The 22749-nt window shown below is 44.8% G+C and overlaps 1 protein-coding gene across 1 annotated transcript; it reads left to right on the top strand.

Moving 5' to 3' along the window:
* The first annotated feature begins 13367 nt into the window (after positions 1-13367).
* LOC125522210 (uncharacterized) lies at positions 13368-16767 on the top strand. The gene is made up of 4 exons (XM_048687296.2): positions 13368-13470; positions 15474-15560; positions 15666-16142; positions 16513-16767. Exons 1-4 carry the CDS (start codon positions 13450-13452, stop codon positions 16765-16767), a joined length of 840 nt encoding a protein of 279 aa, XP_048543253.2. The 5' UTR covers positions 13368-13449.
* The last annotated feature ends 5982 nt before the right edge of the window (positions 16768-22749 follow it).

Here is a 22749-nt window from a genome sequence, read left to right as displayed (position 1 = left end):
TGTTTTTACCCTGTTTTAGGGTTTCGAAGAAAAGGAAAATCAAACGGAATCCAATTGACCTGAAACTTCACGGAACTCATTTTTGGAAGGAAAGAAGCCCAGAAGACTTGGAGTGCACGTCGGGGGATCTACGAGGAGGCCATGAGGCAGGGGGGCACGCCCACCCCCTTGGCGCGCCCTCCACCCTCGTGGGCCCCTCGTGGCCCCCCTGACGTACTTCTTCCGCCTATATATCTCCATATACCCTAAAAACATCCGGGAGCACAATAGATCGGGAGTTCTGCCGCCAGAAGACTCCGTAGCTACCGGAAGCCAATCTAGACCCGTTCCGGCGCCCTGCCGGAGGGGGAATCCTTCTCCGGTGGCCATCTTCATCATCCCGGTGCTCTCCATGACGAGGAGGGAGTAGTTCTCCCTCGGGGCAGAGGGTATGTACCAGTAGCTATGTGTTTGATCTCTCTCTCTCTCTCTCTCTCTCTCTCGTGTTCTTGATTTGGCACCATCTTGATGTATCGTGAGCTTTGCTATTATAGTTGGATTTTATGTTTCTCCTCCCCCTCTATTCTCTTGTAATGAATTGAGTTTCCCCTTTGGAGTTATCTTATCGGATTGAGTCTTTAAAGATTTGAGAACACTTGATGTATTTCTTGCGTGGGATACCCGTGGTGACAATGGGGTATTCTATTGATCCACTTGATGTATGTTTTGGTGATCAACTTGCGGGTTCCGCCCATGAAGCTATGCATAGGGGTTGGCACACGTTTTCGTCATGATTCTCCGGTAGGAACTTTGGGGCACTCTTTGAGGTCCTTTGTGTTGGTTGAATAGATTAATCTGAGATTGTGTGACGCATATCATATAATCATACCCACGGATACTTGAGGTTACATTGGGGTATCTAGGTGGAATTAGGGTTTTGGTTGATTTGTGTCTTAAGGTGTTATTCTAGTACGAACTCTAGGGCTGTTTGTGACACTTATAGGAATAGCCCAACGGATTGATTGGAAAGAATAACTTTGAGGTGGTTTCGTACCCTACCATAATATCTTCGTTCGTTCTCCGCTATTAGTGACTTTGGAGTGACTCTTTGTTGCATGTTGAGGGATAGTTATGTGATCCAATTATGATATTATTGTTGAGGGAACTTACACTAGCGAAAGTATGAACCCTAGGCCTTATTTCCACACATTGCAATACCGTTTATGGTCACTTTTATCACTTGCTACCTTGCTGTTTTTATTATTTCAGATTACAAATACCTTTATCTACTATCCATATACCACTTGTTTCACCATCTCTTCGCCGAACTAGTGCACCTATATAATTTACCATTGTATTGGGTGTGTTGGGGACACAAGAGACTCTTTGTTATTTGGTTGCAGGGTTGCTTGAGAGAGACCATCTTCATCCTACGCCTCCTACGGATTGATAAACCTTAGGTCATCCACTTGAGGGAAATTTGCTACTGTCCTACAAACCTCTGCACTTGGAGGCCCAACAACGTCTACAAGAAGAAGGTTGTGTAGTAGACATCAACAGGTAGCACGAGAGATACCTGAGAGACGATGAACGCGTATAGGTCCAGAGAGATAGTCCTATATAAGCATGAGTGATAGCTATATGAGACGAATATCTAGATTAAAGGGGATTCAAATATTTAAACTGGAGATCACGACATCGATAATATCATAACGCAAATTGGTATATCAAACATGCATATTCATTTGAATTTGGGCACACGTGTAATGTTATATAGTTTATCAATATTGCTGATCCATAGATTCTTCAATTACAAACAATGCATGGTTTATATGCAATTAATGTCTAAACGGGATTACACTATATGTTGCGTGTGTGAAACACATTATACATGTTTGAGAAGTAAAAAAACCTGCATGAAACACACATTAATTGGAGACAGTTAGCAAGGAATGCATACATTGGATTTCAACATAAAGTGGTTTTAAATATTTGAAAATCCAAATTGATGGATAGAACCTTATGAATCTGAGATCATGCCATTTGTAAACCATATTTATGTATAAATGGTGTTGTGCTTTTGAAAGTATATATAAAAAAATGATGTATATAGAATGTAATTCCAATTGAAAATGGATCCCGCATGGAAAAAAATAGAATACAAACGGCATTCGAATTGAGTTGGCACGGTAAACGTGCACTCTGCAAAATTTGAACGAAGCGGGGAAAGTCGCAGTAACCGCCCGAAACCAAAATCTGCGAGATGGAAATCACTACTACCTATCCCTGCCACGCAAAGCCTATCTGCTGGATTTCTATAGTTTTCGATAGGGGTAGGTTTGTAATTTCACCCAAACGTGACGTAACCGCCTCGCACCCGGATTCATACACGGTGGGCACCAAAACACAGTGTGTCCTCGGCCGAAATCGACTCCCTCCCTGATTCATATTCATACACGATGGGCCCCAAAAACAAACTCTCGTCGGCAAATATTCGGTGTATGCGAGATTACCGTCCTATCCCCAACCGACTAATGTTGTTGTGATGTAGTAGAAATTTGAAACGGGGGCTAAGTTTGTAAATTTCCTCGCATTTGAGACAAGCGCGCCCTGAATACATGGTTCCCCCTTCCTCTCTACCTCCCTTTTCCCCATTCGTACTTCGTGGGAGCCAAAACACCCTCTCCACCCCACCCTCCTCCGCCCGCCGCAATCCGCCACCCCATCCACCGCCGTCCTCCTCCACCATGCCGAAGCTGATATCCCGACGCCGCCGTCCATTACAAGAGATCGACCTCTCTCATCCACGGCTTCAGACAGGGATCCTTACATCCCGTCCTCTCGCTTCATCCCCGCCGTCGTCCACCTTGTCGGCGCCGCTCCTACGACCGTCTCGTCCACCGCGCCCCGCCGCCACCGTCTACCCTCCTAGATCTGCTTCCACGCTGCCGACAGCCATCGCTACCGCAGCACCATCAAATTCTCAGCAGATGCGTACATGGCGCCGCACCAGAGGCGGTACTCTTTCGTATCTGCTCAACTTATTTATCGCAGTAAGAAAATAGATCGCCACTGTTTTACTCTGATTTCTTGTCTTGGTTGCGAAGTTGCCTTTGTCCGGTTTGCACCTTCAGATCCACCATGGCACGCTCAACACTATACTCCCAATGCTTATGGTTTTCCCCTTTTATATTCCACACTAGTTAAATCACAGTAGACTAAATTTCAAAATTGGGTCAGTCGATTTTTCAGAGCTCGCCGGAGTTCGCCGATGCGATCGAAGGGGCTCGGGTGGTTGTGGGGCCTCGCCGAACGAAGAAAACTCGACGCGGGTGGGGGTTGGGGAGGGGTGGGGGTGGCGGAGGAACACAGGCGGTGGGGGCCGGTGGTCCGCTCGGCAGCCCGTGCGGTGTTCTGTATGGGAAGAATCAGAAACGAGGAAGAAGAAGGGTTAGGAGACGTAGGATCTTCATCCAACCGCCTGAAATGGTCGAGAGACATCTGGGAGTTGCATTCTTAATGCGCTCTGGTTCATCATGTGTGGGCACTGCGCAACCAACATTTTATTATCCAAAATCTGCTTGCTCTTCTTTACCATGTTCCTCTTCCGTTCTTCTTTAATATGTACCCTCTCCGTTCCTAAATACAAGTCTTTGTATAGATTCCACCATGGACTACATATGGAGCAAAATGAGTGAATCTACACTCTAAAATGTATCTGGATACATCTGTATGTGATCCATAGTGGAAATCTCTACCAAGACTTATATTTTGGAACGGAGGGAGTATGATAGTAGTACAGTATGTTCCTTGTACTGAAGATGAGCAGGGACATTTGCGGTGTAGAGGTCTATATGGTCGGTTGTGATGGACACTTTGAGCCTCTTTGATTCGTAGGATCTTGTAAACATAGGAATATGATTTGTAGTGGCCTGCCCACTTGAATCCTATAAGAATAGCAAGGAAATGCGGGGAGTTGTGTCGCCTTTGAGAGTTACACTAATATTAACAGTACCGCACCTTCACTTGAAGAGAGCTGGTATCCAAAGCCTTTCTAGCCGTACCGGCAATACTAGCACATATATTCCAGCAATTTCCACTTTGCTGATTTTACTCTGATGCTTAAGGTTTTCCCGTTATATCTACACTATGATCTGTGTGGCTGCTTTGTGTCGCACTAGCAGCAGTCCACTCTTGAAGCTAAACACTGCAATGACTTACAAAATTGGCACCAAGGCATTGAGTGCCATTCTGGATGCAATGAAACTCATACGCTCCCCACCTGTTGATTCTTGTTCAGAATATGATCCTAATGACTATTCTAACCTCGAGGAGTCAAAGGCAGATGGCCTATCCTGTTTACCCATCAAGGTGCATGTTCTAATTTGGCAATGTTTTATTGATTGCGGGTATCTTGCATATGTTGTCTTGCTTTTCTTCTACTTTGTTGCACCGCCATCTGCTTAGTTTACTCATCATATATGTCGAGATGCCATGCCCATCCATTATCAATACATATTCCATCTGTCATCATACCATGTTTTTCCACTCAAATGTTGTTCTTGTGCATCCGACATCAAAAAGGAAGAGGGTGATTGCCGAACCTGAAGGAGCACCAGCAAAGTCCTTGAAAAATGTGGTGGTGCCGGAGAAATCAGACAGCACCCCACTTATATTGGCTGTACAACTAGTGACACAAAATGTAGGACCGACTCCAGCAGACTGTACCCATACTTCACTGGCCACACCACTAGCCCCACCACACAGGACCAGCACTCTAGCAAAAGGTATACCGATTTCATTTGCCATAGCACCAGCTGTACCACAGAAAAATCCCACTCCAGCAAAAAGTACAGCAAGTCCACCGGCCGAAGACCTATCCCAACTGCAGAGATGGCCAATTCCTGCAGATTGGAACCCCATTCCATTTATTCCCAGTTTAAAAGACAATGCTTTCAATGTTGTTAGGGACTACGTGCATATATTCCCATCATGGGAAGATTATTGTGAAGACAAACACCATTTTCACATCTTCCTGTCCAACTTACGTGTAAGTGCTATTATTCATGGTTATTATTTTCCTGTTTTCTGCTATTGAACACATCAATGATTTACATTACATTGTTGTAACTAGGCAAGGGTCAATCTGGATAGTCATGACGAGCAAAGCTTGCTTATGCTTTTCAAGGAAGCATTGCAGCAGTATCGGTGTTACCTGAGGAAATCACACTTTGATGGCAAGTCTATAAACGAATTTCCGGTGAAGTCTCCTGTGCTAAATTTAGAAGACATTGAATGGAAAAACCTTGTTATGCACTGGTCTCGTTCCAAGGATGAGGTACTGTCTATGAAATCACATGACAATTTGAACTTCTACTTTTCCGCATGTGCCTTATGGATCTTTTTTGCAGGAAATCTGCTCGAAGAAGAATTCCGGTTTGACAAGAACGACAGGATATCGCAAATATGCTGCCCGCTGCTTTGCTCTTGTTAGTACCTGTTGTCCTGTATCACTGTACTTGCATACATACCTGGTTCATTATGTGACAGCATTATGCATGATAGCTTGCTTATCAATTGTTCGCTCCAAATTATCTAATCTGTATGAATGGTTACATTAGTGTAGAATATATCCAATGCCAATGTTTTTTAGCTCTGCATTGTTCTTGTAAGTACGTGATGTCCTTTATCAGTGTACTTATAATGACAGGTAGTTGTTCATGTACCATCACTCTGCAGCTTATTTTCCTTTGCCCTCCATTTTCTACACATCAGATCTATATTTACTCTTACCATAAGATTGGTACTAAACAAGTTTAGCTGTGCATTGCTCTTGGCTGTACCTTTTGCCTGTATCGCTGCACTTACATTTATAGCTACTTGGTTATGTAGCATCACTCTTCATCTTATCTTAAATATTCTCCATTTTTTCGTATATTATCACATCTATATTTACTCTTAACAAAATGTAGAATAAAGGCAATGCTTTTGAAGAAGATTCTGTGGTAAACTTCCTGAATTGCCCCCCCCCCATCAGCATGGACAAGGCCTTTATAGAGCCTGTCTTCACCAATAATGTAAGTTTGTCCATCTCAAGCCTTCAAACTTTGTTGTATATATTTGGTTAGGATGACTGCAACAGCTGTTTATTTTTGGTGTTTGCATCAAATTGCTTATTTAAAGTTTATTGTGTAGTTCATAAACAAAAGTTTGTCCTTTCTTAATTTAAGTTTTCAGTTGTACAACCAAGTTCCTTCTTCATACCATGTAAATTAAACTATACAGAGCAAGTGATCTTCTTTTGCACTGCATGTATGCTTCTGTTCTTCATCCGTAATCCGGTGGTGTGGTGAACCTACACACTACAACACAATGTCATATTCTGCAATGTCTTAACTATGAACAGTGTCATATCATTCTACTATTATTTAAACCGTCTCTTTATTTGCCAATCTGAAATGGTATAAATTGACAGCACACTAACCATTGATACTTATGAGTTCTTGATCTGTAATCTAGTGCTGTCGTGAAGCTGCCAACTCCTTCACAATGCCATTTCCTGCCATGTCTTGACTTGAACAATACCATATTGTGTTAATGCAATTTTAAACTATGTCACTTTATTCGTCAGTAGGAAATGTGATGAATTGTCAACACTGATACTTTTATGTGCAAAACATGTCATATGTCTGCTTGTTTATCTTTCAGAGTGAGGAAGATATAAGTGTTGAACAAGCGCAGTCTCATCATCTTGTTCAGCTGCTTGCGTTGTAGCTCCCCAGCAGGGCTAACCTTTCTTGAACTCTATTGAAGTGTTGTCGGTTTTGTATATTATTTTGTCGGCGTGTTTATTTGCATTGGTGGCGATCTTTGATGCCCAGTGTATGTAATCTGCTGTCTGCTTGTGCTTTATTATCATAATGGCGAACTTTGATGCCCAGTGGATGTAATATGCCATAATTTCTTTATTGTATAGTCTAGGTTTTTTTCTTATTCACGATGCTGCAGTTATTTTACTGTATATATATCTTGTCTACGCAGTAAACTGGCCCCGTAAAATTACGATACATAATCGGGCCGTCATGCAATCACGATGTAGGTTGGGCCTGAAATGTGCCGAACAGCTCACGGGCCGGCAGCAACCCGAAATGAACCCCGGCCCATGATTGTGCGAATCAAATCACGGGCTTTTAACAGGCCAAAACTGTCTCGGACCTTGTTTGGCCCAATCAGATATCGGCTGCGAGCAGGCCGGATGCAAACCGGGCCGTAGTTAGGCCCAACTATATGACGGGCTTTTAACAGGCCAAAATTAATATAGGGCCGAAATGTTAAACGGGCCCTTAACAGGCCAAAACTAATATCAGGCCGAATTACTAAGTGGGCCTTTAGCAAGTGGGCCCAAAAGCATAGTGTCCAGTTGACGGGCCGAATCTGATATGGGCCATAATTGAGCCCAAAGCCTCTTAAAGGGCCGGACCTGATCTGGGCCGTAATTTGGCCCAGAACGTGGTAGGCTTTTAACGGGCAGGATCTCATATGGGCCACTATTAGGCCCGGAGCGTGGCAGGCCATTAATGGACCGGATCAAATATGGGCCGGCATTTGGCCCAAAAGATGGCAGCCAGTTAATGGGCCGGCCTACTAGGGTCCTCAAAATCTTGTGGGCCTACAACTGGGTCGGCCCATTAATGTCGGCGAAATCTCGTGGGCCTTTAGCTGGGCCGGCCCATTATGATCCACAGAATCTTGTGGGCCTTTACCTGGGCCGGCCCATTATGACACACAAAAATCTTGTGGGCCTTTATCTGGGCCGACCCATTATGGCCCGCAAAATCTTGTGGGCCTTTAGCTGGGCCGGCCCATTATGGTCCACAAAATCTTGTGGGCCTTCAGTTGGGCCGGCCCATTTAAACTTGATGGACTGGTCCACGTGTCAACATATCATAGGCGCGTCTCGCCTATTGGATGAGTGACACCTGTGCCAACGCGGACCTGACACGTGTCTCCTCCAGCCAATGATGATTTTACACGTGGAAAATCCCCATTGGTCAGGGTTGTTAACGGGTTATCGGATCCAAAACCCGACCCGATAGCTTAACGACGTTCCGTTACGGTGGATGCCACGTGTCGGTCACCCTTGACGAAAGCACTTCCGTGACACGCGATTTATCGTCATGGAAGTGGACACTTCCGTGATGATAATTTTGGCAATGTCATGGAACACTTCTACGACAGCACAGGTATGACTATCTTGATTCTGTCATAAATTTGCCATGGATGTACATGCATGACAGAAAACGCGACCTAATGTGACAAACACGTATCATCACGGAAGTGTATTTTTTCGTAGTGATAACTCACTCTTAACTGCTCATGATCTTGCTTTCTTTGAAGAAATTCATAAGAAAGATTCTCATGATCAGATAGGAGAGTGTTATGATGACCTTGAAGATTATCAAACTTGGACTGGAGTCCCTGAAGACTTTCAGCCAAAGCTTTGGAACAATCCATTTCTTCACCCAACATATCATCGCTCTCATTTAGCATGTTTTGAACTTTTTCCAAAACTCTTTGTTGTTTAGTGGCAAGGGAAGCAAGTTTGACATAACTGGGTCCAAATTGATCACCAGATTCATCATCACTGGACTCAGATAAGTAGCATTCAATTACCTTGGCACCTTTTGCCATAAGGCAAGGTGCAGAGGATGATGATTCTGGATTGAAAGTCATAGCTTTGCGCGATTCCATGAAGTCCTCGAACCAGGGTTCATGGTGAGATCGATGACTTTCATAGACCTCAGAGAGTCAGTCTCAGATGAGTTTCGCATGGCTGAGATGCATAACGTTCCTGAACTGGTTTTGTGACAAGCTGGAGCAGATGATGTCCTTCGCCATGAGGTTGAGTAGCGTGTACTTGCGAATATCATCAGCCTCCGCCATCTTGCATAGGTCAGTAAGACCAATTTAGGTGACGGTCCAGAGTTCGTTGTTCATCGCCATGAGGCGCTTCTTCATCATGGCCTTCCACTTGGGATAATCATGACCGTCAAAGATGGGGCATGTCACAGTCTTCATTTCTGTGGTCGACATAACTAAAACTCCAGGCGGATAAACCAAAATCACACAGAATAAGGGAGTACCTTGCTCTGATACCAATCTAAAACTCCAGGCGGTTAAACCAAAATCACACAGAATAAGGGAGTACCTTGCTCTGATACCAATTGAAAGTGCGTTAAGTCGACTAGAGAGGGGGTGAATAGGTGATTTTTATGAATTTTTCACTGAGGAATTTCAGGGTGGGGAAATTCCTAAGAGAAGAACTACTTGCAGCGGAATAAGTACTCAGAAGTAAATGTAACAAAGCATGAGCATGGTCTTCATGATGAAATGAAAACAAGCACAGAGTACAGAAAGCATAAACACAGGATAAACAGAATGAAGACAAACATACTAAAGAAATTTGAGCTGAGCAAATAGAGAAAGTCTTCAGTCCAAGTCTTCAAACAGATATGAAGAAGCACACAACACAGAAATGAGGAAATGGAAGGGTTGAGGAAATGAAACCGGTTAGCTCGGTGAAGACAATGATTTGGTAGACCAGTTCCAATTGCTGTGACAGTTGTACGTCTGGTTAGGGCGGCTAGGTATTTAAACCTGAGGACACACAGTCTCAAACACTCAATCCTGAAAACGCAGCTCAGGACACTTAGTCCTCGCCGTATTCCCCTTGAGCTAAGGCCACACAGACCCCGCCCAATCACTCGTGGTAACTCTTCAGGTGACTTCCAAACCTTCACAGACTTGGTCACTCGGCGATCCACAATTTCCTCTTGGATGCTCTAGACCATGACGCCTAACCGTCTGGAAGATGCACAGTCTTCAAAGGTAACAAGCGTCGGATCCACGCAGGATCAATCTCTTTAGTGGTGCTCAATCACTTTGGGTTTGTAGATGTTTGGGTTTGGGTTTTCCTCACTTGATGATTTTCGCTTAAAGTCCTCGGAGGATGGGATGCTCTCAAATGACAAGTGTCAGTTTCTCTCGGAGTAGCCAACCAGCTCGTGGTTGTAGGGGGTGGCTATTTATAGCCTAGGGAGCAGCCCGACACAGGCCCGGCCCATAGGCCGGGCAAACGGGGTGCTCGCCCTGGGCCCCCGGCAGGTAGGGGCCCTGGCCCAGGTATTGCTGCTACACTGCGGCCCCCCTTCCCTCTCAAAGAAAAACAAAAATTGCAGCCTCTCCCACGCGCCATTACCTCTGACTCCTCCAATCAATTTTCTGTGACGCCTCGTGTTTCCAGATTTACATTACGCCGCCGCCGCTCGCTACCTGTTCCTTCCCAAGCTCACGACTCACGAGCAGTTGAGCATCTATGGACAGAACAGCAACACAACTCCATTCTTCCATGAACTAAACAGTTCTACTCGCGCCCTGCAAATATTTATCTGGGAGATGGTACATGTTTGCCGTTTATCTCTGAATTCAATGTTCAATAGCTCTGATCTTGTCCTGCCAACAACGAAATAGAGTAACTCATATAATTTTGTTTTGTTCTTAGTTCTAGAGGCACTCATTAGATTCGAGAGAGTGCCCTGTAGAAAGAAAGAAGGGGGAAAGGCTTCTTCAGTACATCGGCAATTATGTTCACTGCATGGCCTTTTTTCTTCCCATGGATCTAGCCAACAATATCCGACCATATTAAGGTGCTTTTATTCCTTGTCTTGGTCATTTTTAAGCACCGTGTCTACTGATGTCTTCCAGAAAATATTTTTTCAATCTCTCTTCTAAAAAGTTTGTTTGTGAACCAATCTTTTGTGGAACCATAATGTTTTCCTTAGTACAATGATATAGTTTTCTTTTGTTCATAGAGAAGCAAGTTGTTTGTAACGTCTCCCGCAAAAAAAAGGTTGTTTGTAATGTCCTTTTCAGATTATAGAGACCACGAAGAGTACTTGTTATTTCCTTTGCCATTGGATTATAGAATTTAGTATATTTTGTCATTCTTTGTAAACAAGGTCCCTCGACGTCGTCTCGCCCCTGGGCCCCCAATATCAGTGGACCGGCCCTAGCCCGACATGATAAGACATAAATGCCCTTCAATGATATGACCGTTAGGTGGGTAGATATTTTGGTACAGCTAACGCATAGCACAACAACGGTCGGAATTTTGAGTATCAAATTCCTCAGGGCTATAATGTTCCTCACTATGTAGGCAATCCGCACTGGCGAATTCCTAACTCCTCAGTCAGAACAAATTTCTCAGAGACCAGAAGAATTTCATCTCTGTCACTGCAAAAATTGACCGAGCTGTATGAGATTTCTAATGGCTTCACTCGAAGGGATTGGTAGGTGTAGGATTTGAGTTGAGCATCACTTGGAAATTTTTCCTTAGTATTTCCTCGACCCCCTTTAACAGTACAGTGTTTCCTATGATTCAAGAAAGAGAAAATGAAACTACGAAAACAAAAGTTTTCATGCTTCATGTTCCTCGAATGAATACCAAGTCTTCAGGATCGCACCAATTTCTTCACTTTCAAAGTCTTCAGAAAGTCTTTAGAAATCCAAAGTCTTCAGTCGAAGAACTTCATTTTTAGGGGTCGACTTTGTTTGTAAATATCAAACTCCTCATAGACTTATAGAACTGTGTACACTCACAAACGCATCAGTCCCTTAACCTATAAGTCTTCAATACACCAAAATCACTAAGGGGCACTAGATGCACTTACAATAGTTTACTCCTATGCTTTGTTAAAGCAGTATAAATTAGTTAGTACACTGAACAATCTTTGTGGCTCTTCTTTGGTACAACGTACTAAACCTTGATGTGTTTAGTATATATATTTTTTGCACCATTGGCATGTAATGTACTATAGCGCTATGGATAATTTTGTTCTCTGAACCTATGGAATGGGAACGATGCCTTACTGGATTGGATATGGCTAGGCAAGAGGGGTGTGGCAAGCTGCAATTCCAATATTTCTTGGGTCATATGTAATGCTTTGGTGTGTTATACTACACTGAAACTATATCGCTATGTTCATATTTTATATGCGATGTTTTAGTTGCTCTGCTTTTGGGGGCTCGGAATAAAGGTATTGTAGTTGTTTCCTATCTTGAGGGTCCATCAGAATAGAGGCATCTTAGTTGTCTAATCCTTTCTTGGCTCAGTTCATAGATTTAGTGTATGACACTCTACTGAACCAATATCATGTTTTTTTATATTTGCAATGCTCCAATGACTATATTACCGGATTGAATATGATTATATACTTTAGAGGTGCTGCCGGGTGCGGCAAGTTGCACTTCCTACCTAGTTTAGATGATGTTGCTGCTGCAGCAACGAAGCAGCAGGGACATAAGCAAGCGAGTCATGAAGGACCCAAATGGATTCCTCCCCTGCGGGATCTGTTAAAATTCATGTGGGTGCCTCTATTGGACATCATAAGGATGGTGATGCTTGTGCTGCAGACCTGCAGTTTGCCAAGATGGAGAGGGCAATTTTCTGGGCGCCTCGCCAGTCTATGTCCAAGATTTAAGTGAACCTGAAGTGCTCGAGGCACTGGCTAGCAACGAGGGCTTGGCTTTAGCACTTGATCTTGCATGCAATTATGTGGTTTTGTCCATGGACTGCTCTGCCATGGTGAAACACATCAAGTAGCCTTATGTGGGGCCCTGTAACCAACTGGGAAAATCACTTGTTTTGTCTAGTTACTTTTTTTACTAGACAAATGCCCTGTGCGTTACAGTGGGAATTTTTGTGAAATAAAAAGTCAGGCAAAATTCTGCACAAATGCCCTGCGTGTTACCATGAGAATTTATGTGGTCGGCACATGTGCATCTGCACAAATTATACAACTTTCTTTTCGCGAAAATAAGGAACAACCTTCACAGATATATCTCTTTTTGTTTGAATGCATAATAAAGTCTTGCTATAAATTGTATAACCCTAAAGTATCACTAAAAAGGAATGAAAAATAAGATACCTAATCTAACGATGGGGAGATTTACACAAATGATGACTTTGGGTGGTCTGCATGCACGGAATAATTGAAATGGATCCGCCAAAAATCAGTCGACTGAGACTTAGCGAAGTCTCAGTCGACTGAGACTTAGCGAAGTCTCAGTCGACTGCTCAGCCGTCCGATGCTAAAGAGCGTGTAGATTCACGCTGAGGCTGGTTTGTCCCTTGTTTCGGCCTGTGTAAGGCGTGGACCGGCCCATTTTGCTTTTCTTCTTTGTGGAACCGCGATCCCGCGCGAGCGTTTTGTTTTGTAGTGGGCTGGGCTGTTTTTCCATGCGGCTTTTTGTTTGTTTGTTTTTTTTGCTGTTTTGTTTTTTGAGAAGTGGAAGCGGCCGCCCCCATGGTGATTAAGAAGAAGTGAACGGGCAGTCAGAGCTCAATCCACATCGTCTCTCTCCATTCCCCAATATCAAATCAGAAGACGAACCAGAGGACGAGAGAGGGGAATGGCCGGCGCTGCTGATGCAGTGAGTTCCCCCCTAATTTTTCTTCCCCATCCTTCTTTCTTGTCTTTGTTTTTGCTGATGCTACACCGTAGATCTGTAGGGGATTGGGGTCCTTCTTTCTGCCTTTGTTTTTGCTGATGCTACACCGTAGATCTGTAGGGGATCGAGTGTAGATTAGTAGATTCAAGTCTACAATGGACTCCAGGATTTATTGGCATTTTTTTGTATCCTTACTTGTTCAAGCAATCAACAGATTGGAGGATTGATTTTTTGGAGGTGGTAGTTTGTACGAACAAGTTCAAGTTGTATTTTTGTAGTGTCTCAAAGGGGGCGGCCAGAGTAAGCGGCTGCTAGGCCTTTTTTGTTAGGTGGTGCAGACCTAACACCCAGTTAACCTCACTTTTTAGTCTTTTTAATTTCACTTTTTTTGTTAGCTTCTTAGTCTGAAAATAGATTTTAGCCCAGGGGCTTGTTGTGAGTCAGCAATATGAGGTCCTCGCCCAAGCTAAGTGCATGTCTGCTGCAATGTAGGAATGTGTTACTGTGCCCATGTATCCAGTAGAGTAGATAGGATTTTTGTATGTCCATAATCCCCCCGCAAGATGAGGTACTGTTCTTTTTATTTTTTGTATTAAATAGCTGATTAGCAGTTTGAAGCAGAGAATTGCGTCCATAGTTTATTTTTTTATGTTTACGTTGAATGCACAATAGTGTCTCTCGCTTAATGAATGATATGCACACTCGTGCGTATTCGAGAAAAAAATAGTGTCTCTCGCTCACGCACGTCGATCGGCAATGTCGGTGTGGCAGATCATAGTGCCAAAGTTCTTGTTGGTGATATACCTCATATCCGAAGAGATTAGGGTAGTTGTTTGTGTGGATCAAGCGAAGTTTAATACCTTCAACTCTATAATTGACTCTAGGATTTTTTAGTTATTTTTCTCGTGTCCTTATTGTTCAAGCAGCCAATAGATTGGAGGTGTTTTTGTGTGTTTTTCATGCAGTTGTAAGGTGCTGGAGAGTGTGGCAGATCATACTGTTTTTGTGTGTTTAAGTTCAGTTAGGTTCAGTTAGTCTGGTTCTTTTCTGCTTCTTCAGATGTAAAGCCAAGTAAATTGTACTTCTTTAGTCTGAAGTTCAGTTAGGTTCAGTAAGGTGCTGGAGATGTACATGCATGCATATTCATTTTTGTACACTTTTCTTTTTTCTGCAAAATAAATTGCATTGGATACTAATTTTGTTAACAAATACATGAACTAGTGATTACAGTATAGGCTGGGCATTTTATATCTGACACCGTGGACAGTTACTTGTTTGTTCTGTTTATGCAAAACGCCGTTTTTAGAGAATGAACCAGGCAGGAGAACTGTTGTAGCTGCTTATTCATTGAGGCACTGGTTAGAACTAGTAGTAGAGCCAAGTAGCTATAATAGTGATTAGTATCTTTTTAAGTTTTTTTTACTGGAAGTAGTACTAGTAGCACCACCATTTTTCTATGTAGGTACATTTAGTTCAGAGGTTAGACTCATGACCATCACAGGAGTTTTTTCTGATCTGTCGAGTAGCAAAAAATGAAATATCTTAGCCTAGATTAGCATCGTTCCTGAATTAATTTAGTCATAAAAATGTATTAAAAAGCAAGATTTTTGTCATTTTGGGGGGGGGGGGGGCAGGATTTTAATTTCAGGAACCTGAACGGACCCTGTGTGAAGCTATTTGAAACTACTTTTTGTTTGTAATTCCTTTTTTTCAGAAGAGTGTAATAGTAACCACATGTACAGCAACACTTTCGTTTCTTTTCTTTCCTGAAACTGAAACTACTAGTCTTTTTACAGCATAAGTACTTTTGTTTTGGTTGTACCATCGGGTAAGCATGGTGTTTGGGCTTTTTTCACAGTCATTAAGCTGCATGAATACATTGCGAAATATATATATGTTTTCTGAGGTGAAAGAATGACACTGTAAAGTGTTTTTTTAGTGAGTTATCCATTCTAATTTTTTTCTTCCTTTTTTGATGTGTACAGGGGGTTTGTGGAGTTTGTTTCAACCATTGCAAGTATAAGAGCAAGGGAAGCGGTTTCAACATGGTTGCATGGGAGGAGTTCAAGAATGTAGGTGTAACCAACTCCTAACTTTTTGTACTAATGTCATCACAATACTCACAACTTTTTGTGGTGACATCACTCCGAACTTTTTTGTTTTTTTGTTCAAATCAGGTTGTGCCTTGCAATGAAAGGGCCCGTTTCAACAATGTGACAGGAGAGAAGGTGACGTTTGTGTCAAACCAATGGGCATACACGGTAAAGTATTACAAGGGTCGCACAAAGAGCGCTATGTATGGGAGAGGTTGGAGGAAGTTCTATGAAGACAACAATCTGGGCAAGGGTCAGATGGTGGTGTTCCACCTGGATGAACCTTCACCTACGGCATCTATTTTGTGGTTCCAGGTGGGCAACGGCTCTGAAGATGAACAGCCTATGGAAGAGGGTGATCCCATTGAAGATTCAGATTCAGGTAATGAGGATGGAGAAGCTTCAAGCGATGATGGTGAAGGCATTGTTCGCACTAGGGGGCTTTTGCTTAATGAGATAGAGGATGCTCAGCTACAAGGACTGCTGCCTCTCAGTGATGGTTTCATCGGGTTTGCTTTTGTTCATCGCCTGACAAGGACTGACATTCGCTTGGGCATGATGGTATGTATCTCTTTGTCTTCGTTTTTTCTTTTTTTTTGTATGTGTATGCTACAGGCATATATATGTGAACACACAATGCAAATATGATTCCTTGAAAGAGAAGGGGCGAGGGGTAATATATGTATGCTACAGGCATATATATGTGAACACACAATGCATATATATATATATTAGTTTTTAGTATCTGCAAGAATGTTTTGAACATGTATTCGTGCTCAGTTTTTTTTCCAGTATGCTCTTTTTTTCAAGCAAAAAAAATTTGAATTGTGTTTTTTACCCGTTTTTTAAAGTATTCAAAGACCAAAGAAAGTTTGATTGTTTTGATATAAACACTCACATTTTTTCGTGTCTGTTTGTGTTTTTTTGACAGAAAATACCCAAGAAAGTTGCTGCTGCCACGCCGTTTGAAGAACAGGGGGTTGTTTGTATTTCTGTGGATGGTCGGAGATTCAAAAAAATCTCATACAAAACTACTGATGATGGCCGCATTGTGTTTGGCAGCAAGAAGTGGAAAAACTTCGCAGCTAGCAGAGGACTCAAAGTCAACACAGCTATTCTTATTGGCTTCAAGAGCAGCGAGAGGGATGATGTCCATGTCCTGGTTATCTTGAAGAAGCTTGGCTAGGCACCACGCACAGCAACTGATGACAAGCAGAGTTGCGTCTATAATACTCATCTGTTGGGTATTCTATATATTTCTGTGTCGAAGTCTGTATGACGAACCTTTTTTCATTTTTATGCCATGTTGAACCTGTCAGTGTAGTTTTGCGTTTCTTATGTGTCCACCAAACAATGCGGCTTGAATAATATATGATGGGAACCCCTTTTTCTACATTATATTCAAGTGTTCACCTAAGTTTTTTTATTGATTTTTCAGTAAACATTCATATACTTTTTAATTTACGTGCACATGATATTTTTTAAATGTCAAAATGTGTGCTATTGTATTCGTTTCAAAGACAGGAGACTTCCTCTATACATGTCAATTTTTTTTCCATGCAATCCAACCAGCTTATGTGTTTTTAATTGTCGTGTCGAGGAACACGCTCCTTACACGCAAACGAATGGAGAATGTGGACGATGAAACATTTATAGATTTTTTTAAGCCTGTCGCGATCTATTTTGGCTTTTGTGTGTCTTTTTCTAAAATGATTACTGGGGGGTGGGAGACCTTTGTTTTGTTGGAGGGGGCGGCGTCAAAAGACATGGCCCCCAATTTACATGTTCCGCACTAGGGGGCACGTAAAACTACATGTCTTTCTACATTGGTCGCAACTAGGGGAGGGGACATTTTGTTTTCTTGGTCGCAACGGGGGGAGGAGGGGGGCACCTTTTTGTTTTGTCGGAGCGGGAGCCGTCGAGAGACACGGGGGCCTATTTGACACTAGGCATGGAACTACATGTTTTCTCTAACTTGGTCGCAACACCGACTACCCTACGTTTTTGTCGAATGGGGTGGCATCGAGAGACATGGGGCCCAGTTGCATGTACCACAGTAGGCACGCAACTGCATGTCTTCTAGCTGGGTTGCATCCTGAGTTCCATTTTTTGTTGGTTGCCGGAGGGGCGGCTTCTAGTTTTCTGGTCCCAACTCGGGGAGGGGGGGGGTACCCAATGTTTTTGTCGAATGGGGCGGCGTCAAGAGACATGGGGCCCAGTTGCATGTCCCAAACCAGGCACGCAACTGCATGTCTTCTAGCTTGGTTGCAACTAGAGGGCTTTTGTCTTGTCGGTGGGCGCGGCGTCGAGAGACATGGGGGGGGGGGGCAGTTGCATGTCCCAGACCAGGCACGCAATTGCATGTCTTCTAGCTTGGTCGCAACTAGAGGGATTTTTTCTTGTTGGAAGGGCGCGGCGTCGAGAGACATGGGGCCCCAGTTGCATCTCCCACACTAGGCACGCAACTGCATGCCTTCTAGCTGGGTTGCAACTTGACTCTCATTTTTTGTTGGTTGCCGGAGGGGCGGCTTCTAGTTTTCTTGTCCCAACTCTGGGAGGGGGGGCGGGTACCCAATGTTTTGTCGAATGGGGCGGCGTCAAGACACCAGGCACGCAATTGCATGTCTTCTAGCTTTGGTCACAACTAGAGGGATTTTTTCTTGTCGGAAGGGTATGGCGTCGAAGAGACATGGGGACCGAATTGCATCTCCCACACTAGGACACGCAACTGCATGTCTTCTAGCTTGGTCGCAACTAGAGTGATATTTTTCTTTGTCGGAAGGGTGCAGCGTCGAGAGACATGGGGGCCCCAGTTGCATCTCCCACACTACGCACGCAACTACATGTCTTCTAGCTTGGTCGCAACTCGACTTCCATTTTGTTGTTTTTGTCTGAAGGGCGGCTTCTATTTTTGTTGGTCGCGTCTCGGGGGAGGGGGGATACCCTTTTTGTTTTGTCGGAAGGGTGCGGCGCCGAGAGACATGGGGCCCCAGTTGCATGTCCCACAGTAGGCACGCAACTGCATGTCTTCTAGCTGGGTTGCAATCTTGACTTCCATTTTTTGTTGGTTGCCGGAGGGGTGGCTTCTAGTTTTCTAGTCCCAACTCGGGGGGAGGGAGGGTATGCAACTGCATGTCTTCTAGCTTGGTCGCAACTAGAGGGCTTTTTGTCTTGTCGGTGGGCGCGGCATCGAGAGACATGGGGGGCCCAGTTGCATCCCCAGACCAGGCACGCAATTGCATGTCTTCTAGCTTGGTCGCAACTAGAGAGGATTTTTTTCTTGTTGGAAGGGCGCGACGTCGAGATACATGGGGCCCAGTTGCATGTCCCACACCAGGCACGCAACCGCATGTCTTCTAGTTGGTCGCAACTAGAGCGTTTTTTTCTTGTCGGAAGGGCGCGGCTTCGAGAGACATGAGACCCCAATTGCATCTCCCACACTAGGCACGCAATTACATGTCTTCTAGCTTGGTCGCAACTAGAGGGATTTCTTCTTGTTGGAAGGGCACGACATCGAAGAGACACGGGGCCAGAGTTGCATCTCCCACACTAGGACACACAACTGCATGTCTTCTAGCTTGGTTGCAACTTGACTTCCATTTTTTGTTGGTTGCCAGAGGGGCGGCTTCTAGTTTTCTGGTCCCAACTCGGGGGAGGAGGGCATGTCCCCCAATTTTTTGTTGAATGGGGCGGCGTCAATAGACATGGGGGGCCCAGTTGTATGTCCCACACCAGGCATGCAACTGCATGTCTTCTAGCTTGGTCGCAACTAGAGGGATTTTTTCTTGTCGGAAGGGCCCGAGTTGCATCTCCCACACTAGGACACACAACTGCACGTCTTCTAGCTTGGTCGCAACTTTGACTTTTTTCCATTTTTTTGTGCTTTGTCGGAGGGGCGGCTTCTAGTTTTTAGGTTGCAACTCGGGGGGTGAGGGTACCTTTTTGTTTTGTCGAATGGGGCGGGGTCGAGACATCGGGCCTAGTTGCATGTCCCACACCAGGCACGCAACTGCATGTCTTTCTAGTTTGTTCGCAACTAGGAGGGGCTTTGTTTTGTCGGAGGGGGCGTCGTCAAGAGACATGGGGCCCAGTTGCATGTCCCACACCAGGCATGCAACTGCATGTCTTCTAGCTTGGTCGCAACTAGGAGGGCTTTTTTGTCTTTGTTAGTGGGCGCGGCATCGAGAGAAATGGGGCCCTAGTTGCATGTCCCACAGTAGGCACGCAACTGCATGTCTTCTAGCTGGGTCCCAACTTGACTTCCATTTTTTGTTGCTTGTCGGAGGGGCAGCTTCTAGTTTTCTGGTCCCAACTCGGGGAGAGGGGGTACCCAATTTTTTGTCGAATGGGGCGGCGTCAAGAGACATGCGGCCCAGTTGCATGTCCCACACCAGGCATGCAACTGCATGTCTTCTAGCTTGGTCGCAACTAGAGGGCTTCTGTCTTGTCGGGGGGCGCGGTGTCGAGAGACATGGGGGGCTTAGTTGCATGTCCCAGACTAGGCACGCAATTGCATATTTTCTAGCTTGGTCGCAACTAGAGGGATTTTTGTTTTGTCAGTGGGCGTGGCATCGAGAGACACGGGGGAGGCCCAGTTGCATGTCCCAGACCAGGCACGCAATTGCATATCTTCTAGCTTGGTCGCAACTAGAGGGCTTTTTGTCTTGTCGGTGGGCGCGGCATCGAGAGACACGGGGGGGGGGGGGTGTAGTTGCATGTCCCAGACCAGGCACGCAATTGCATGTCTTCTAGCTTGGTCGCAACTAGAGGGATTTTTTATTGTTGGAAGGGCGCGACGTCGAGATACATGGGGCCCCAGTGTCATCTCCCACACTAGGCACGCAACTGCATGCGTTCTATTTGGTTTGCAACTTGACTTCCATTTTTTGTTGGTTGCCAGAGGGCGGCTTCTAGTTTTCTAGACCCAATTTTTTGTTGAATGGGAGGGGGGCAGTTGCATGTCCCAGACCAAGCACGCAATTGCATGTCTTCTAGCTTGGTCGCAACTAGAGGGATTTTTTCTTGTCGGAAGGGCACGGCGTCGAAGAGACACGGGGCCCGAGTTGCATCTCCCACACTAGGACACACAACTGCATGTCTTCTAGCTTGGTCGCAACTTTGACTTTTTCCATTTTTTTTGTGCTTTGTTGGAGGGGCAGCTTCTAGTTTTTAGGTTGCAACTCTGGGGGGTGAGGGTACCTTTTGTTTTGTCGAATGGGGCGGCGTCGAGACATCGGGCCTAGTTGCATGTCCCACACCAGGTACGCAATTGCATGTCTTCTAGTTTGTTCGCAACTAGGGGGGCTTTGTTTTGTCGGAGGGGCGGCGTCAAGAGACATGGGGCCCTAGTTGCATGTCCCACAGTAGGCACGCAACTGCATGTCTTCTTGCTTGGTCGCAACTAGGAGGGACCTTGTTTTGTCGGAGGGGGCGGCGTCAAGAGACATGGGGACCAGTTGCATGCCCCACACTAGGCACGCAACTGCATGTCTTCTAGTTTTGGTCACAACTAGGAGTGGCCTTGTTTTGTCGGAGGGGGCGGCGTCAAGAGACATGGGGATTAGTTGCATGTCCCGCACCAGGCACGCAACTGCTTGTCTTCTAGTTTGTTCACAACTAGGGAGGGGCTCTGTTTTGTCGGAGGGGGCGGCGTCAAGAGACATGGGGACCAGTTGCATGTCCCACACCAGGCACGCAACTGCATGTCTTCTAGCTTTGGTCGCAACTAGGGGGGCTTTGTTTTGTCGGAGGGGGGCGGCGTCAAGAGACATGGGGAGCCCAGTTGCATGTCCCACACCAAGCATGCAATTGCATGTTTTCTAGCTTGGTTGCAACTAGGGGGGAGAGGGGACTTTTGTTTTGTCGAAGCGAGCGGCGTCGAGAGAGATTGGGGGCAAGTTGCATGTCCCATACTAGGCACGCAACTGCATGTCTTCTAACTTGGTTGCAACTAGGGGGGCATTTGTTTTGTCGAAAGGGAACAACGTCAAGAGACATGGGGCCTAGTTGCATGTCCCGCACTAGGGCAACATTGAGCGACATGGGGCCCAGTTTGCATGCCCAACTATACTCATGCAACCGCATGTCTTTCTAGCATGGTCGGAACTTAGTGTCTTCCAACTTAGTTGCAATTAGGGGACTTTGTTTTTACCGGAGAGGGTGACAATAAGAGAGGGCAACAACTAGTCATGCAATTGCAAACGTTGTCCCCCGGAGTATAACTACATGTTCTTTTACAAACATTTTTTTCTCAAACTATACTTTTTTTGCTTGGTCGGAAGGGGGCAACTCCCCCCGTGAATCCTCTGCCCTCACTATGTGTCATACGAGCACCATAACACCGCCGTTTTCCACCACGCTCGCAAACACAAATCAAGCATGCTCTACCCTCACTGTGTAGAGGATTTATGAAAAAAATAATATTCATATACATTTGTTTACTTTGTTCTTTTTGCATTTTTTGTTTTCCCAAGGATTTGAGAAAAAAATATATTTTTTTGTATCTTATTCTAACAGCGGAGCTCATTTTCTCAAAAAGAAAAGGAGCATATTAAGGAAGAAGAGTTACTTGTCCAGATCCTCGGACACATTTTTTTAATACTTTTTTGTGTAGGAAAGGAGTTTTTTCGAAATGGAGGCAAAAGATTTGTCTTATCGATTAATTAAGCAGAGACAATTGCCCAACAAATCAACAGAAAACAGTGACTATACACGGTGTGCTGCTGTTTTCTATTTTCTTTTTCTTTTTTTCTTTAACTCTCCAGAATGTGGACCCAGGCTCTACTTCTTTCTAGAGGTCACCCAACGGCACATAGACACAGAGAGAGAACGGGAAAGGAAGGAAGCCGCATCACGGGGGCGGTCACATCCAAGGTTTCCGGGGTGGAAGTCACCGGCGATGAGATGCTCGTCGACGCCCGCGGTGAGATGCTCGGCAGCGCCCCTCCAGAGTCTGCGCGCCTCACTCATGAGGTGAGCTACGGCCCCTTTTCCACTCTCTTCGCTCCACCCACACAAATTGCCCCCCGTTTGCGTGTACGCGAGGCGAAATCGAGCTGCGGATGTCCATTTTCTACATTATAGGATTCATAATTTGTTGAAGAATCACGATTCCGTGAGGGAATTGCAAGTCTAGAAGAGGGATTTTGGTGTGTTTTCGTGCAACGGC

The sequence above is a fragment of the Triticum urartu genome, chromosome 7A (genome assembly GCF_056163025.1).
Source record: "Triticum urartu cultivar PI428250 chromosome 7A, HENAU_Tu73, whole genome shotgun sequence".
NCBI lineage: Eukaryota > Viridiplantae > Streptophyta > Magnoliopsida > Poales > Poaceae > Triticum > Triticum urartu.
The sequence above is the reverse complement of the archived record's forward strand: the minus strand, read 5'-3'. Positions and strand labels throughout refer to the sequence as shown.

Bases quoted from the DNA above. Each gene is read 5' to 3' on its own strand.
- LOC125522210 (XM_048687296.2), top strand. From the start codon at position 13,450: ATGGCCGGCGCTGCTGATGCA. The intron at 13,471-15,473 runs GTGAGTTCCCCC...TGATGTGTACAG, and splicing joins TGGCCGGCGCTGCTGATGCA to GGGGTTTGTGGAGTTTGTTT. The intron at 15,561-15,665 runs GTAGGTGTAACC...TGTTCAAATCAG, and splicing joins CATGGGAGGAGTTCAAGAAT to GTTGTGCCTTGCAATGAAAG.